The sequence below is a fragment of the Gossypium hirsutum genome, chromosome A06 (genome assembly GCF_007990345.1).
Source record: "Gossypium hirsutum isolate 1008001.06 chromosome A06, Gossypium_hirsutum_v2.1, whole genome shotgun sequence".
In the NCBI taxonomy this organism is placed as follows: domain Eukaryota; kingdom Viridiplantae; phylum Streptophyta; class Magnoliopsida; order Malvales; family Malvaceae; genus Gossypium; species Gossypium hirsutum.
The window spans coordinates 117,469,956-117,485,039 of NC_053429.1; the positions used below are offsets into that span (position 1 = coordinate 117,469,956).

A 15,084-nucleotide genomic window follows, 5' to 3' on the forward strand; every position below is an offset into this window, starting at 1 on the left:
AATAAGCCCACTACTTCCCCATGCATGTACCTATGTCCTTCATGCAATTTATGTATTTACACGAATTTGTTCTTTTCTTATGTTTTAATCAAATACATTTAAGATTTTTTTTTAACACTCATAAAACATTACTTATAATTGAATTTCAATAAATTAAAGTAGACCTAATCATGAGTCGAACCACTCATATTTGGATAAAAATATAGGTTTGAAAAATGTTCTAAATGAGGACCTCGGGTAAGATTTTTTGGCCCAAGCGTGGCCTGAATTTGCCTAATTTTTTTCTCTGCTATTTACTGTTGTTTTGCTATTATATTACTACTATTTTATTGTTATTATTTGAGTATTGTATAATTCTTGTTTCATTATTAATTTTGCTACTATTTTAGAGACATTTGCTTACAATTTTAGTGTTATTTAAGTATAAATATTATTTTTAAATATATTTTTAATTTGTTGAAAATTTTATTTTAATATTTTAAGTGTATTTGATATGTTATATTTTTTAAATTTACTTTTATATAAAAAATTAATACAGACAAATTAAATCAGACTTAAACAAAATTTTAAATTTATTTTTCGAATTGAACCAAATCTAGACTAAAAAATAAACTTAAAATTTTATATTAAACCACCCCGAACCAACCCGGCCCGTGATGAATTCTAATAATAAGTTGGCCTCTAGAATATTTATTACGTCAAGTACTTAATTAAAACATTTTACATAAAAATGATATTTTAAAGAGGAAAAGAAAAAAAGAAAGTGTAAGCAAAGGACTCGGTCCCACCGGTGAACAGTCAAAGAGAGATAAATCTAAAATGTGGGGGTAGGCCAAGTAAAGACCAAGGCAGTAATTGGGCAACAAAAGGGAAAACAAGGCACTGACTGCTGAATCAGGTCACCGGTAATAACAGAGCCGGGCCGTCAAATTCGTTGACTTGGCTTGGAGCTCCTCATACCTCTCATTTTTATTTTAATCACGTGAAACGCGCCGCACCCTTCGGGACGGTGGATTTCTTTCTCCATTTCCTTTTTTGCCTCTTGATTTAAAGGAAAAAAAAAGTAATAGTCAAACCCTCTGTCGACCAAATTGTAGACGAAACCTCTTATTTGTTTCAAAAACGTTCAACAACTCCATATTTCCCGTTCTAGCCCGATTCACACTGGAACCTCCCCCTCTCTCTCCATGTTTTACCTTTTTAATTTACATATTGAAATTCAAAATTAATATTTAACATAATATTACATGAACTCAACATTTTCAATTTCAAACAACTTGGGATAAGAATGTATTTTCATATATTAATTTACTGCATTCTTTCAAAATAAAAAATAAAAATACTGGTGTTTCTTTTATAGAAAAATCTCAGTGAGAATCAAGTAAATCTTTTATGATAAATTAAGAAAGGAAATAGAAAAGGTTAAATTATGTTCTAAGTCATTATACTCTTTGCATATATGAAATTTAGTTATCTTATTTTTATTTCAAAGAATTTAGTTTATTTACTTTTTAAGTTTATTACATAATTTTTCTTGTTATATTGCTATCAAGTGTGTATCCATTTATTCCAAAATGACACTATCTGTTTATTCCAAAATGACACACTTATAAACAATTGAACTTAAATTTTAAAATTTAAAAAGTAAAGGGATTAAATTCTTGAAAAAAAAGAAAGACTAAATTCTAAATCTACAAAAAAATATAGGTACTTAGAGCATATTTTAACCAAAAGTAAAATCTAAAGTTACTGCTAATAGTGAAAAGCAGAAGGGATTAAAAAAAGTTACTGAAGGGTAGGTAATTTGGTCAATGGCGATGGCCCCAAAAGGGTAACGAGGCCAATAGAAAAGGGGGGGAAGGTGGGGCCAAATGCCAGTTGTCAGTCGACTAAACATCTTACATAATAATATTATAAAAGAATCCCATAAAAGAAAATAATTGTAATAATAAATTCCGAAAAATCCAATATTGGTCCAAGGTCCACACCCAATTTATAGGCGATCCCATAGCACCGGTAAAAGACTAGTCGCACTTGACAAACGCCCATATTTACACCCATTTCTCTCTTTCAACGCCATCTTTGCTCCATTTTCTCTTCTCTTCTCTTTCTTTCGTTTCTCCTATCTTTCCTTTCTTCTTCTTCTTCTTCTTCTTTTTTTATGGGCAAAAGATGTGGGCTTGCCCTTCATTCTCTATCTAATTTGTTTCCCGACAATACCAGTTCCAGTTCCAGATCTAGTACTAGGTTAAACCAGAATCCAAACATGTTTCACTTCCCTGTTTCCCTTCCTTGTTCCAGGGACGACCCCCATGACAGTGGCATCGGCACCTCCTCTGATGAGAACCGGCTCCCTGTTGATGAGCTTGACTTTTTCTCAGCCGCTACTGTCAATGTCAAGAAGGAGAATTTTCATGCTGATTGTGCTCGGTTGGATGTTAATGTAAGAATAATGAATTTTTGGTCCTTACACATGCAATGATGCAACATATTACATTTAGACTGAATTGTTGTTGATATATATATATATATATATTATAGACGGGGTTGAATCTTCTCACTGCTAACGCTGGAAGCGATCAATCAACGGTTGACGATGGGGTATCATCGGATGTGGACGATAAACGAGTCAAGAATGAGGTGGCGCAATTACAAGTGGAATTGAAACGTATGAATGCTGAAAACCAGAAGCTAAAAGACATGGTTAACGATGTCAGCAACAATTACAGTGCTCTCCAGATGCACCTCGTAAACTTAATGCAACAACATCAAAGACATGAGGTAAACAACCTTAATACTAGTGTTAGTAGTAGGAGTGATGATGTTTCAAAGGGTTTGGTTTTAAGTAGTAAATCTTTTGATATGGATATTCAGATTAATGAAGTGAAGGAACAAGAAGCGAGTCTGATTGTGCCTAGACAATTCATGGATCTACGCCCATCGGGCATAGCTGAAACCGATCATGAGCCGTCTCATTCTTCCTCAGAAGAAAGAACGCCTTCAGGGTCGCCTCCCAACAACGTTCAAGTCACATCACCTAAGGATTATTTGAAAACCAAAAACCCAGTTTCTCAGTTGGATCAAGAGAGTTCTAGTTTCCGGGATGGTAAGAGAATCGGTAGGGAAGAAAGCCCAGAATCTGAAAACTTGGGTCGTAACAAACTCCAAAAGATGAATCCATCAAAGCCAATCGATCAAGCCACTGAAGCTACCATGAGAAAAGCTCGTGTTTCGGTTCGAGCTCGATCAGAGGCTCCCATGGTACGTGTGTGTGTATATATATATATATGTATGTATATGGTACTGCTTTAATCTAGTATTCGTAAAAATTCGATTTCAAGTAAGTGATTGCTGCAGATAAGCGACGGATGCCAATGGAGAAAATACGGACAAAAGATGGCGAAAGGGAATCCCTGTCCTCGAGCATATTACCGATGTACGATGGCAGTTGGTTGTCCTGTTAGGAAACAAGTATGTTTCAATCTTTCGTCTGTAACGCTATCGTGTTTTTGTCTTAGATTTTCGAGGGTGGAAACTGATTTTGTATACTTTTGGTGCGTGATTCCCAGGTTCAACGCTGCGCGGAAGATCGAACGATCTTGATAACCACTTACGAAGGCAACCATAATCACCCGCTTCCTCCAGCTGCAATGGCAATGGCGTCGACTACGGCCTCAGCGGCTACCATGTTGCTGTCGGGGTCGATGCATAGTGGGGATGGGATGATGAACCCGAATTTGTTTCCGAGGACAATGCTTCCATGTTCTTCAATGGCGACGATCTCTGCTTCGGCTCCATTCCCGACTGTAACATTAGACCTTACTCACTCACCCAACGCCCTACAGTTCCAAAGACCGAACACACAATTCCATGTCCCATTTCCAGGTCAACCCCAAAACTCAACCTCAACATCAGCAACACAGTTTCCTCAAGTTTTTGGTCAAGCACTGTATAACCAATCAAAATTCTCAGGCTTACAGTTGTCTCAAGATATTGTGTCTTCTTCACAACTACAGCAGCCTCAGCAATCCACACTGGCTGACACAGTAAGTGCTGCCACGGCAGCTATCGCTAACGACCCGAGCTTCACCGCCGCCCTTGCCGCCGCCATCACCTCCATCATTGGCGGTGCTCACCCAAATAGTAGCAGCAACACTTCCAACAACAATAACAACAATGGCAACACCACAAACAGCAGACAATAGATTAGCACTCTTTTGTTTTTTAATCATTTTTTTCCTTTGTTCACTTTTTCCATGTTTTTCATTTGGGGATGAGAAGGAGATTACATGTTTATAGTTTTGTTTTTTTTTTTTCGTTCTTTGTTGTGGGGAGGATTAGATGAACAGGTAGACAAACTTCATTATTCTTTCGTATTATTGTTTGTTTCACTTTGAATAATTCTAACCAGATTTTGAAGTGAATACACGAAATTCAAAATTTAAAATTATTAATATCTCTCCTTAAAGACTTTATATAAACTAATCCAACAATCTCCTCAAAGCATGAAACAAACAACCGATATTTTTTATATTATTAAAATCAAGACAAAAAAAAAGGAAAAACTAAAACATGGAAGTTCTTTTCTTTCAACTAAGTGTGGGTTTGGATGGGCGATTGGGTGCGGTGCGGTGCGTTTAGCTTACTTTTTGTCTCACGCTACAGTATCGCTACAGTATCTAATCTCACCGCCACCGCTGTTTTTACACTAACCGCAGGTAAACGCACCGCCCATCCAAACTCACCCTAATAGGCTGAGAAATTTATAAAGCTGAGGTGCATTATTTTGTATTTTATCCATTAAAATTTTAAATATAGTTACATAAATTTTGTATATAAATATAAAAATGAATAAACTACCTTATTAATCACTCTAAATTATATTAGTTCGTTTCTATTTTTGTCATTTAATTTTATTTTTTTGTTGTAAATTTGGTCAATTCCGTCTAAAACAATTTGATCAAACTTATCATTGAACCATTAAATCCATTTTTTTAATTTTTTAAAATTTTCTTCTTTTCTCTTTTCTCTTTTTCCCTTTATTTTCCTCTTTCCTCTCATTTTCTTCATCATCCCCCTTCTAAATTGAGAACCCTAGTCACCATCGTCTCCCTTAAAGATATCATGGTTGCTTCTTTTGAATCATTGTCAACAAGCTCAAAAGTAAAAAGACATCTCAAAATCATATCATATCGATGATGAGATTAGGAGATTGAAGCATGAGAATTCTAAAACTTTGGGAGCAGCCTCACAATATTTGAGGGATTTTTTGATAAATCTAATCCTATGTATTTGAAGAGGAGGCTTTGCACTTCACTTTGGTGGTTTTGAATCAAAATTTAATGTGGGTTGATCACAACAACGAATGTGAGAAGTGGCAGTCATAGGTAGGGAGAAAAAATGAGAAGTAAAACAAGGAAAATAGGGAGAAAGAAGAAAGATCCCTCATCATTGTTCATTGATAGGACAATGCTTGTAACGACCCATATTTCACGAGCACCGAAAAAGTGAATTTAGGGCCTCCGTCTTAGGAAAAACGAGTCCGTAAATATTTATTAAAAATATTTACGAAGTTAGTTATGGGTTGAATTAGATTTTGATTAGGTGAATTTAGTTTAATTAGAAGTAATTATTAAAAAGGACTAAATTGAATAGAGCGTAAAAGATTAATTTTAAAATAGAGAAAAATGACAAGGGACTAAATTAGTAATTAAACCAAATTAGTGACATGTGTAAGATAAAGAATAAATACATGTGTATTTAAATTATTAGTACAAATGTATGTTATATATATATATATATATTTACTTATAAATTAAGTAAAAGATATTTACTTATTATTATTATTATTATTATTATTATTATTATTATTATTATTATTATTATTATTATTATTTACAAATGGTGACAATTGTATGGTGAAAAGTTAACACATGTATACATGTGTGTATAAATACTAATGTAATAAAAAAAGGATAAAAGAAAAATAATAGAAATAGTTACAGAAGAAACGAAATAGAAAGAAAGAAAGAAGAAAAGAAAAGAAAAAAGGAGAAATTAGTGTTTTAATGCTTAAAGTTTTAATTGGTAACTTTAATTAAGCCATTTTCTTATGATTTTGATGTTTTTGAAGTCCTAGAGTTAAATACTTTTGAGTTTATGTGGAAATATTGAAAATTAATAGATTTTTTAAAAGGGTTTATGTTGAGCAAATGATGAAATTATGGATTAAATTGATAGAATCATTGATTAGAATTATTAGAGGCTTAAATTGTAAACTAGACTATAAGTTTTGAGTTTATCGGCTAAATTGAAAGAAGTTTAAAATTATGGTAAAATGATGAAAATTTGATAGTTATATTGAAGTTTTGATGGAAATTGAATAAGAAAATGATGTGAATTGACTGAATAGAGGAAGTAATCCGATACCCTATTAACTAGTCGGGCTTAGTGGATATAGTTGGCATGCCATAGGATTGGAAAGGTTCAGGGATACTTCGACTTTGAGTAGATGAGACACTTGGTGTGTCATTATTGCTTCGGATAGATTCGATGAGGTGTTGGTTGCCACTTTGCTTCGGCTTAGCCGATGAGACGTTGGTCGTCACTTATTTGCTTCGAACTATCCGATGAGGCATTGGTCGCCATCCTGGTGTGTTTGGTTGGATCCGTGTATCCGCCAAAGTCCGAGTCATGCTAATAGGGGAAAATAAGTGAAATAATAAAATCAAATGAATTTGATTAATTGAGCTATTGAATGAAATGAGAAAGTGATATTGTAAGATGGAATGTGAGATGAAATTTGTAAAGAGATTGAAGGTATGAACCAAAGGTTCGTGAAGTGTTCATATTTGAAATGTGAACTGAATAATTATATGTGGTTGAGAGATGAATCAAAGGTTCATGAGTTATTTGAAATCTCATTGATGATTTATTGGATCTATCATTGGAAATGATATAATGGAAATATGATAGTTTGGTATGAATTTATATATATGATTTGTATGTATGATTTGCTAATTATCTATGTATGTTATGATATTTTATTGTTGTTATAATTTGAATTATGATAATACCACTGAGTATTTCCAATATTCAGTGTACCGTTATTTACCGTGCGCAGGTTAAGTAAAGTTGAAGTTCAGTCAAGCATCCGAATCAATCCCGACCTCAGCTCAATTTTGGTGATGCACCTATCTTTTAAAAATGTGGCATGTACTAGGTTTGGTGTTTGTCACTTGTAAATGTTTTATATTTTGAATGTAAATGTGGTGCATAATCCTTAAGAGGTAATGAAATGAATGAATGAAAATTTGCTAAGTTTGAATAGGTTTGATGAATGTTATTGATTAAGATTTATAAGTAAATGTTTTGGGCATGAATTAGGTGTGTTTCGTATGTGAAAATAGCTTTAAAATGGTGAAAAATTAGGTTTTCACACGGCCTAGCCACATGGGCGTGTGCCCAGGCCGTGTGGCAAAGTCAGACTTGCCCACAGGTTAGTCCCACGGCCGTGTGAGTAAGTCAGATCTGCCCACGGGCTAGCCCCACGGCCATGGGAGCCCCACAGGTAAGCCACACGGGCATGTCCGAGGCCACACGGGCGTGTGCCTTTATTCTCAAGGAAAAGTTTCCGGTCTAATCCCAAAACACTTCCTAAGTATATTTTGGGCCTCGTAGGTCCATATTAGGCTCTTAAAAGTAGAATTTAATAAATTTTAAATTGAAATATAGATTTATGACTCGGTGTTGTTCGTTATTAGCGTTTAATTCAAGTAATGCCTCGTAACCCTGTTCCGGCGACAGGTTAGGTTAAGGGGTGTTACAATGCTCGCTTGCTATGTTCGACAGAGGAAGCAACAATATTTTTAAGGGAGGTGGCAGCAGAGGTTTCTAAGTTAAAAATGAGAAGATGAAAAAAACAAGAAAGATTTTTTTTTTAAAAAAAAAGAGAGATTAGTGCATTCAGTTAAATTTACCGGTGAAGTGATTAATTTAGTCAATTTCTTTAACGAAAGTGACTAAATTAATTAAAAAAATTTGGAATGATCTAATTTTAGAGTGACTAACGTAATAATTTAACCTAAAAAAATTAAACTCTAAATCATGATACTAAACTTTAAATTCTAATTAATCAACCCTAAATACTAAATCTTGAATTATAAACCTTAAATCATGACCCTAGATTCTAAGTATAGAGTACTAAACCCTTAACCTTAAATTATAGGGTAAACTACAAAATAGTCACTTTTGTTTGACTCTGATTATATTTTAATCATTTATGATTGAAATGTTACATTTTAGTTAGTTACATTATCATTTTATTACGAAGTGATCACTTCTACCATTAGACTCCGTTACTTCCTTAACGGCAGTCCAAATGGGTTTTAAATGCCAACTTGAATGTCTAATTACTGGGATGAAAATAGGTTTTTAACTAAAAATAATAATAATTTGGACTGCAACATAGGACATCCAAGTTGGCATTTAAAACCTATTTGGATTACTACGTAGAACCGCCGTTAGAGAGGTAATGGAGTTTAACGGTAGAGTGACTACTTCGTAACAAAACGATAACGTAAGTTACCAAAACGTAACAGTTCAAATATAAATAACTAAAATGTAATCTGAGGCAAATAAAAGTGATTATTTTATAGTCTACCCTAAATTACATCATTTAATCAATAAACTTTAAATCTTAAATCTTAACTTTTAACAGATATTCTCTCTCATCAAGACTTCACTTTATTTCCTCTTATGATTGCTTGAAGTTAAAACAAAACAGAACCTTCCCTTCCACCACAACTCTAATGGATTCTATGATCTGTTTATGTTCCTTTATAATTCTTTTCATATTTCCATCTCTTAGCCTCATAGAAGCTCAAGCAAGCCTTTGCAGAAGCAGCTGTGGTGATATCCCTATAAACTACCCTTTCGGAATTGATGATGGTTGTGGCAACCCTTATTACAGACACATGCTTGCTTGTTCCGACCCCGGCAAGCTCGAGCTTCGTACACCCTCCGGTAGATACCCTGTACGTAGCATTAGTTACTTTAATCCTCATATTCTCGTAATCGACCCATTTATGTGGAATTGTCGAGATGGCGATAACTTCCGTCCGGTTAGGCCTTTTAGCCTTGACACAGGCACACATTTATCATTGTCCCCTGAAAATGACTACCTCTTCTTCAACTGCAGCAAGGATCATGTGATCGTTGAGCCGAAGCCTATCTTCTGTCAAAGATTTCCCGAGCTGCGCGGTTCGTCATGTGATAGCGGTAGTTATCTTTGCAAGCATTTACCTGAATGTGCCACCGCATTAGGTGGCAGTTCTTTCTGCTCTTACTACCCGAAAGCGGCCAAATCCTTAAGGCTGATGCTGAAGTATTGCGCTTCATATACTAGTGTGTATTGGACAACTGTTGGTGCAACTGCTGGTTCTCCTTATAACCAGGTACCTGAATATGGAATTCGAATCGATTTCGATGTGCCCGTAACTACACGCTGCCTTCAGTGCCAGGATCCATCAATGGGAGCTGGAACATGCGGATTCGATACGAAAACAGGGAATTTCTTGTGTCTATGTAAGAAGGGAAACGTCACCTCCTATTGTAAAGGTACATTTTCTGATTGCCATGAATTTTCTGATTACATTTTTGTCAATCGTTGAGTGTTACATGTTCTGCAGATCATCACATTTCATGGCACAGTAGAGCAGGAGTCATTGCTGGTTAAATTTCTGAACCTTTTCGGTTTAGCATTTGATTATTTGTAGGTGATGAACTTTGTACATAAAAAAAACATCGAAACTTCGATTAATTCAGAGTGTTGCAGGGACTGTAACTGCAGTTTCAGCAGCTGGAGCCATAGGAATTGGGGTCAGCATTTGGTTATTGAAGAAAGTAAGAGCTAAAGCACCTGTAACATGTGGGGTTCAAAGCAATGAGAATAGGCTTTTCTAAAACAAAGTGAAAATCAAGCTCAAACTTTATTCTTTTCTTCTTAACTAAGCATACCTTTCTTTATTTGGTTCTTTTTAACTGAACAATTCAGTTCAAATTAAACTATTTTTGTACCATAAATAATATCTTTGGTAAGCAAAAGTTGAGTTGAATCGAATCGAGAAATAAAGAAGATATGTAATAAGTTCTTCGGTCTTTTATAGCATGCATGGTCTGTCAAGAAGACAATGTAAAGGACCAGCATCGCCTGTTAAATCAGGGACCATGTATCCTGGAGCAACAATGAAGGATTGAGTCATGGTGTAAAGAGGATCGGAACTTCCATGGCCCGATGGAACGAAATAAGCACCATTTATAAACACATCTTTTGAACTCTGCCATCTCCAAGTTTCCCAATTATTTGTTTCTCTCTTGGTAACCTCTTTGGACCCTGGATCATCGGGAGCTATGAAGTAGTTTCCTTCGCTGAAAATGGTTGGATTAGCGCTGCCGCCAATGGCATACATCTTCCATTCATCATATCGGTTGTTGGCAACATGAGCGTAGCCTATCCGGACCCTGTCACGGCCATCGATTTACACGTATAAATCAGATAAAATGAGCATAATATATGGTTAGAAACTTACCTTGGCATCCTCTCTATAAGTCCCTCTCCAAACCGGTTGAAAACTAACGTAACTTTCATAACTTCATCAGCAGCGAAGTCGTCGCTGTGGCCTAACAGCATAACCTGCAAATCAGGTACGATTAATAGGTTAAAAGACAGCAACGGATGCCATAACAAAAAAGAAAAATGAAATCTTAATGTTGACTTTATCATGTTGAGCGAAATAGTTATTAGAGATCGTGACATCCGTCGAAGCATGAATGACATCGATAAGACCATCCGCGGAACGAGCAAGATAGCAATGATCGATCCAAATGTTGGAAGAAGAAAAAATGCTAACAGCATCTCCGTCACTGCCCCCGCGTTTCCCTACATATGTCGGGGAGCTCCGAACTAAACCAGCCACCCCGGGCTTGCAGTCATGTATGCTAATCCCATGTATGATAACATCAGTAACGCCGTGAATGGTTATGCAGGGTCCATATGCAATCTCCACGTTAGCTCCTCTTCCATCAATGGTCTTGAAACTATTGACTATAAGTTCATTTTTGAGCGTGATAACCATATCAGTAGCGAAAATGATCCAAAGTGGACTCGATTGAATGACACCGAAACGAAGCGTGCCAGGTGTAGGGTTGACGGGGTCATCGTAAGGGGTGGTAACTAGATATATCGGTCCATATTTCCCACCTATCGATGCTTTCCCGAAGCCAACCGAACAATCAGCCAATGCTTCTCGATTGGTAGCCCAGTTAATGGTTCGCCAGCAAGAGTCGATCACATTCATAAGCTTCACAGTGGAAATAGTGGAGACATTGTACAGTAGCGATGCCGAGGCGTTGTTGGGTAGTGGTGATGAATAAGCAAAGCTTAAGAAAAGGAGTAAAAGCAAAGGGAGAGAGATAAGGGTAAGGGAAGCCATGGTTTTACAGAGAGAAATAAAAGTGAAAGATCTTTATAGGAGGATAACTGAGTAGGTGGCACACACGATTTAAGGGAAAAAAAGAGAGTTTTTTTAGTTGAAGTAAGATTTCCATGCTGTACAATAACATGGTTGCATGGACCAAGATACTGTAGAATTATATTAGTAATTTACTATGGATATTCAATGTGGGACTACATGCATATAATATAAATATAGCTACATAATACATGTATCTAATTCAATCTTTAAAAGAAAAATTAAGTATGCATAACTAACATTCTAGAAAAAAAAGACATTTGCATGCTTAACAAGTTAAACCAAGTGCTAACATTTTTATATGGGTGAAATTATGTTTTCGTCTATAATTACAAACAACATGGTTGAATCACTGTGTGCATCTGTAGGTAGCGGTGTTGAAACAGGGGAGCCAAGACCGGGCAACCAGTGCTCTTCCTTGATCTTCCGGAAAGATGATCCCTTGAAAAACAAAGCACTACAAAATATGAAAAAAGGAATTTAGTTTTCTAAGGCCCAAATCGGCCGGCCCTTGAGAAACTCAATTTTTCTTGAGTAAATAAAAATGGGTCTTTGGGTAATAAATTATTATTTTAGTATTATTTCTGTAAAAAAGCCGAAAACAAAATAATAAACGCACCGGGTTGTCCCAAGGCTAAAACGCAACGTTTGGCTTAATCCTGACGCTGAACTGAGCGGAAGGAAAGGGAGAAAAAAGGGACATCAAGGGAAACACGAATCACAAGCGCTGATGAACAATCTGGAAGAGTGCAAAGCCTACAACCCACAACATCTACAACAAGAAGAGATGGCAGCTTCCGCGGGGGCTATGGACGGATTGGCTGCATCCGCTCTCCGCTCCGTTCTCCAGAGAGTCCACCAGACCGCCGAGCGGTGTGGTCGTGAATCGCAGCGGATCCATGTGGTCGCCGTCAGTAAAACCAAACCCGTCTCCGTCATTCGCCAAGTGTACGACGCTGGTCATCGCTGTTTCGGTGAAAACTATGTCCAGGAAATTGTCGAAAAAGCTCCTCAGGTTCTTTTCTCATTTCCTTCGAAAAGAAAAAAGCATGGAATTTGTCGAACTTTTCTTACATACAAGGACTATTTGACATTTTAAAAGTAAAGCACCAAAGTAATAAAATTGTTTTGCCTACAATTGCAGCTTCCGGATGACATAGAGTGGCATTTTATTGGGAATTTGCAGAGCAATAAAGTGAAGCCTTTGATTGGTAAGCAAAGCTACCCTTTTCTTCAGGGACGTTGGTATAATTCCCTTTTTAGCCCATTTTGAAATTAATAATTTAATTTGATCTCTTTTAGTCCTTCCTTGGATGGAAAAACTATATTTTTGGTCCCTCCAAAAAAATAAATATTCAATTTAAATCATTTTAATACAAAATTTTTAGCTAGAACCCAAAATTTTTTTATTTTATTTTGGCCTCCTAACAAAAATTTCCTGCCTTGCTCCCTACTTTTCTTCTAGTAATTGTATAGTTAGAAGATTAGTACTTCTTTCTTCGTGGGTCATCTTTGTATTTTCGATATCATGTTCACATTTTTAGTTTCTTACTACTTTTAAGCTTCTCCTTATTATGGATATTTGAAATAGAACATTTACTTCAGTTGGTTTTTCTTATTATTCATTGTCGTGCAGCTGGTGTGCCAAACCTTGCCATGGTGGAAACTGTAGATGATGAGAAGGTAAATTAAGGTGTTCTAAAGTTTTCTGTTTATTTTCTATTAGTTGCTATAAGGTATTCTTTATAATTGCAGACACAATTAGATACAACCTTAATTTATAGCTATTTTAGAATCTGATTTTACCGAGAAAGACCGGCATGTTTTTGTTTTCTTATATCAATAATCATTATATCATGGCTATTGATTGATAGCTTCGAGAACAGCAATCATATTGTGGCCAAATATATATATATTATATTAGTCATCACTCATCAGTGAGCATCTTCCTTATTTTGGACCAGATTGCAAATCATCTTAATCATGTTGTTGGAAGCTTTGAAAGAAAGCCTTTAAAAGTATTAGTCCAGGTGAATACCAGTGGCGAGGAATGTAAGTTTGTTTTTATTGCATTTCCACCAAATATATATATATATATTTTAGTTGAGTTGTTTTAAGGCTTGCTTGTTCAAACTTATTAGATAAGATTGATCTGGTTTCTTTATCTCCCCAGTTCCATAATATGTTAAATCAATGTGGAAATTGAAAATAGAAAAACCCAGTTCACTGGGGCTAAATATGCTGTGAGATTAGGTCAACTATATTTGCCAACAAATGTGCTGCTATCCTATAGTTCGTATATTGAAGCTTTCATCAGTCGCTTGGAAGTCGTGTTGATAGTTTCGCCCTGCATCATGTTATTGCAGCAAAATCTGGTGTAGAGCCTTCAGGTTGTGTGGAACTTGTAAAACATGTTAGTCTGAATTGTCCGAACCTTCAATTTTGTGGACTGATGACAATAGGGATGCCTGATTATACATCAACACCAGAGAATTTCAAGGTGGATGAACTTTTTATCTTGGTTTATCTTTACTTTGTTTCAATTTTTTTTAATTTATCTTACAATTATTTTTTATTTATTGAAATTGCCAGACATTAGCAAATTGCAGAAGTGAGGTCTGCAAGGTTCTTGGAATACCTGAAGAACAATGTGAACTATCAATGGGAATGTCTAGTGATTTTGAGCTAGCTGTAAGAACCATTTGCATATTACCACTTAGTAATTTTGGCTGTGTCTACAATTTACCGCTAAAGTATCGTACAATGTTGGTGCCCCTTGTCGCATCTTATGCACAAAGCCATGCTATGTTTACTCAGACTTGGATGTGTCTCAAATATGAGTATGCTCAATTTTTCATAAGTTTCTCATGTATTTTAAGAGTTCTTTGAGGTCATATCTTTATACTCATGTCGGGATATGGACAAGAGTATCTAAGAATAAAGAAGAGCGGAAACATGGAAGAAGGCAAACCCCATAGCAGTAGCTTTCAATAGTTTTAATGCTTAGGAGGACGTGTTTATGTAATGGATTGTGTTGTTCTTTTTTGCAGATTGAAATGGGCAGTACGAATGTCAGAGTTGGATCAACCATCTTTGGAGCAAGGGAATATCCCAAGAAAAAATGAAACAAAGCTTATGAAGTAGAGGGGCTTAATCCTTAGATCTTCAGTGCGTTGTTTATTAAAAGAGTTGTAGGCAAACACAATCCTCGGTCTGTTATTCTCGTACGTGAGGAGAAAGAAAAGGTGAAAAGATACTGATCTATCTTATAATCCATGGAACTTGTTTATTCCATCAAAATTAATGCTAATAAAATGTAATGATTTGATCTTATATTTAATTCTTACTGTTCCATTGGAAAATTATTAATATAATATTTGGTTCCTGAATCTGATAAATTTTTTAATTTGATACCTTAGCTTTTTTCTTTTTTTCAATTTAGTACTTGAGCTTGACACTTTATTTTAATATCTCAATTTTTTTTTGTCCAATTTAGTATTTAAATTTGTCAAATATTGTACAAATTACATCAAAATACTAACTCTTAGTTTTT

General features: G+C 35.5%; 4 protein-coding genes across 6 annotated transcripts; 3 read left to right on the top strand and 1 right to left on the bottom strand.

Moving 5' to 3' along the window:
* The first annotated feature begins 1,942 nt into the window (after nucleotides 1-1,942).
* On the top strand, nucleotides 1,943-4,450 carry LOC107962008 (probable WRKY transcription factor 31). Of its 2 annotated transcripts, XM_041115972.1 has the most exons (6): nucleotides 1,999-2,443; nucleotides 2,542-2,781; nucleotides 2,875-3,261; nucleotides 3,358-3,471; nucleotides 3,570-3,885; nucleotides 3,973-4,450. In XM_041115972.1, the coding sequence occupies exons 1-6, from the start codon at nucleotides 2,162-2,164 to the stop codon at nucleotides 4,203-4,205; spliced, it is 1,572 nt and encodes a 523-aa protein (XP_040971906.1). In that variant the 5' UTR covers nucleotides 1,999-2,161; the 3' UTR covers nucleotides 4,206-4,450. The 2 variants fall into 2 exon arrangements, with proteins under 2 accessions (XP_040971905.1, XP_040971906.1); XM_041115971.1 differs by having other exon boundaries at nucleotides 1,943-2,443; nucleotides 3,570-4,450.
* Nucleotides 4,451-8,565: 4,115 nt separating this feature from the next.
* On the top strand, nucleotides 8,566-10,026 carry LOC107962009 (uncharacterized). 2 transcript variants are annotated; one of them, XM_016898218.2, is made up of 3 exons: nucleotides 8,566-9,618; nucleotides 9,690-9,731; nucleotides 9,836-10,026. In XM_016898218.2, the coding sequence occupies exons 1-3, from the start codon at nucleotides 8,811-8,813 to the stop codon at nucleotides 9,961-9,963; spliced, it is 978 nt and encodes a 325-aa protein (XP_016753707.2). In that variant the 5' UTR covers nucleotides 8,566-8,810; the 3' UTR covers nucleotides 9,964-10,026. The 2 variants fall into 2 exon arrangements, with proteins under 2 accessions (XP_016753707.2, XP_016753708.2); XM_016898219.2 differs by lacking the exon at nucleotides 9,690-9,731 and having other exon boundaries at nucleotides 8,569-9,618.
* LOC107962012 (putative pectate lyase 2) lies at nucleotides 9,971-11,507 on the bottom strand. The gene is made up of 3 exons (XM_041115973.1): nucleotides 10,776-11,507; nucleotides 10,590-10,693; nucleotides 9,971-10,521 (listed from the first exon to the last, which is right to left on the bottom strand). Exons 1-3 carry the CDS (start codon nucleotides 11,490-11,492, stop codon nucleotides 10,161-10,163), a joined length of 1,182 nt encoding a protein of 393 aa, XP_040971907.1. The 5' UTR covers nucleotides 11,493-11,507; the 3' UTR covers nucleotides 9,971-10,160.
* Nucleotides 11,508-12,113: 606 nt separating this feature from the next.
* LOC107910042 (pyridoxal phosphate homeostasis protein) lies at nucleotides 12,114-14,920 on the top strand. Its single transcript, XM_016837780.2, has 7 exons — nucleotides 12,114-12,546; nucleotides 12,676-12,742; nucleotides 13,168-13,214; nucleotides 13,496-13,583; nucleotides 13,898-14,031; nucleotides 14,124-14,222; nucleotides 14,582-14,920. Exons 1-7 carry the CDS (start codon nucleotides 12,262-12,264, stop codon nucleotides 14,654-14,656), a joined length of 795 nt encoding a protein of 264 aa, XP_016693269.2. The 5' UTR covers nucleotides 12,114-12,261; the 3' UTR covers nucleotides 14,657-14,920.
* Nucleotides 14,921-15,084: the final 164 nt, after the last annotated feature.

Bases quoted from the DNA above. Each gene is read 5' to 3' on its own strand.
- LOC107910042 (XM_016837780.2), top strand. From the start codon at position 12,262: ATGAACAATCTGGAAGAGTGCAAAGCCTACAACCCACAACATCTACAA. The intron at 12,743-13,167 runs GTAAGCAAAGCT...ATTGTCGTGCAG, and splicing joins TAAAGTGAAGCCTTTGATTG to CTGGTGTGCCAAACCTTGCC. The intron at 14,032-14,123 runs GTGGATGAACTT...TGAAATTGCCAG, and splicing joins CAACACCAGAGAATTTCAAG to ACATTAGCAAATTGCAGAAG.
- LOC107962008 (XM_041115971.1), top strand. From the start codon at position 2,162: ATGGGCAAAAGATGTGGGCTTGCCCTTCATTCTCTATCTAATTTGTTT. The intron at 2,782-2,874 runs GTAAACAACCTT...ATGGATATTCAG, and splicing joins AACAACATCAAAGACATGAG to ATTAATGAAGTGAAGGAACA. The intron at 3,472-3,569 runs GTATGTTTCAAT...CGTGATTCCCAG, and splicing joins GTTGTCCTGTTAGGAAACAA to GTTCAACGCTGCGCGGAAGA.
- LOC107962012 (XM_041115973.1), bottom strand. From the start codon at position 11,492: ATGGCTTCCCTTACCCTTATCTCTCTCCCTTTGCTTTTACTCCTTTTC. The intron at 10,694-10,775 runs GTCAACATTAAG...CCTGATTTGCAG, and splicing joins ATTTCGCTCAACATGATAAA to GTTATGCTGTTAGGCCACAG. The intron at 10,522-10,589 runs GTAAGTTTCTAA...TGGCCGTGACAG, and splicing joins CTTATAGAGAGGATGCCAAG to GGTCCGGATAGGCTACGCTC.
- LOC107962009 (XM_016898218.2), top strand. From the start codon at position 8,811: ATGGATTCTATGATCTGTTTATGTTCCTTTATAATTCTTTTCATATTT. The intron at 9,619-9,689 runs GTACATTTTCTG...CATGTTCTGCAG, and splicing joins CGTCACCTCCTATTGTAAAG to ATCATCACATTTCATGGCAC. The intron at 9,732-9,835 runs GTTAAATTTCTG...AGAGTGTTGCAG, and splicing joins TAGAGCAGGAGTCATTGCTG to GGACTGTAACTGCAGTTTCA.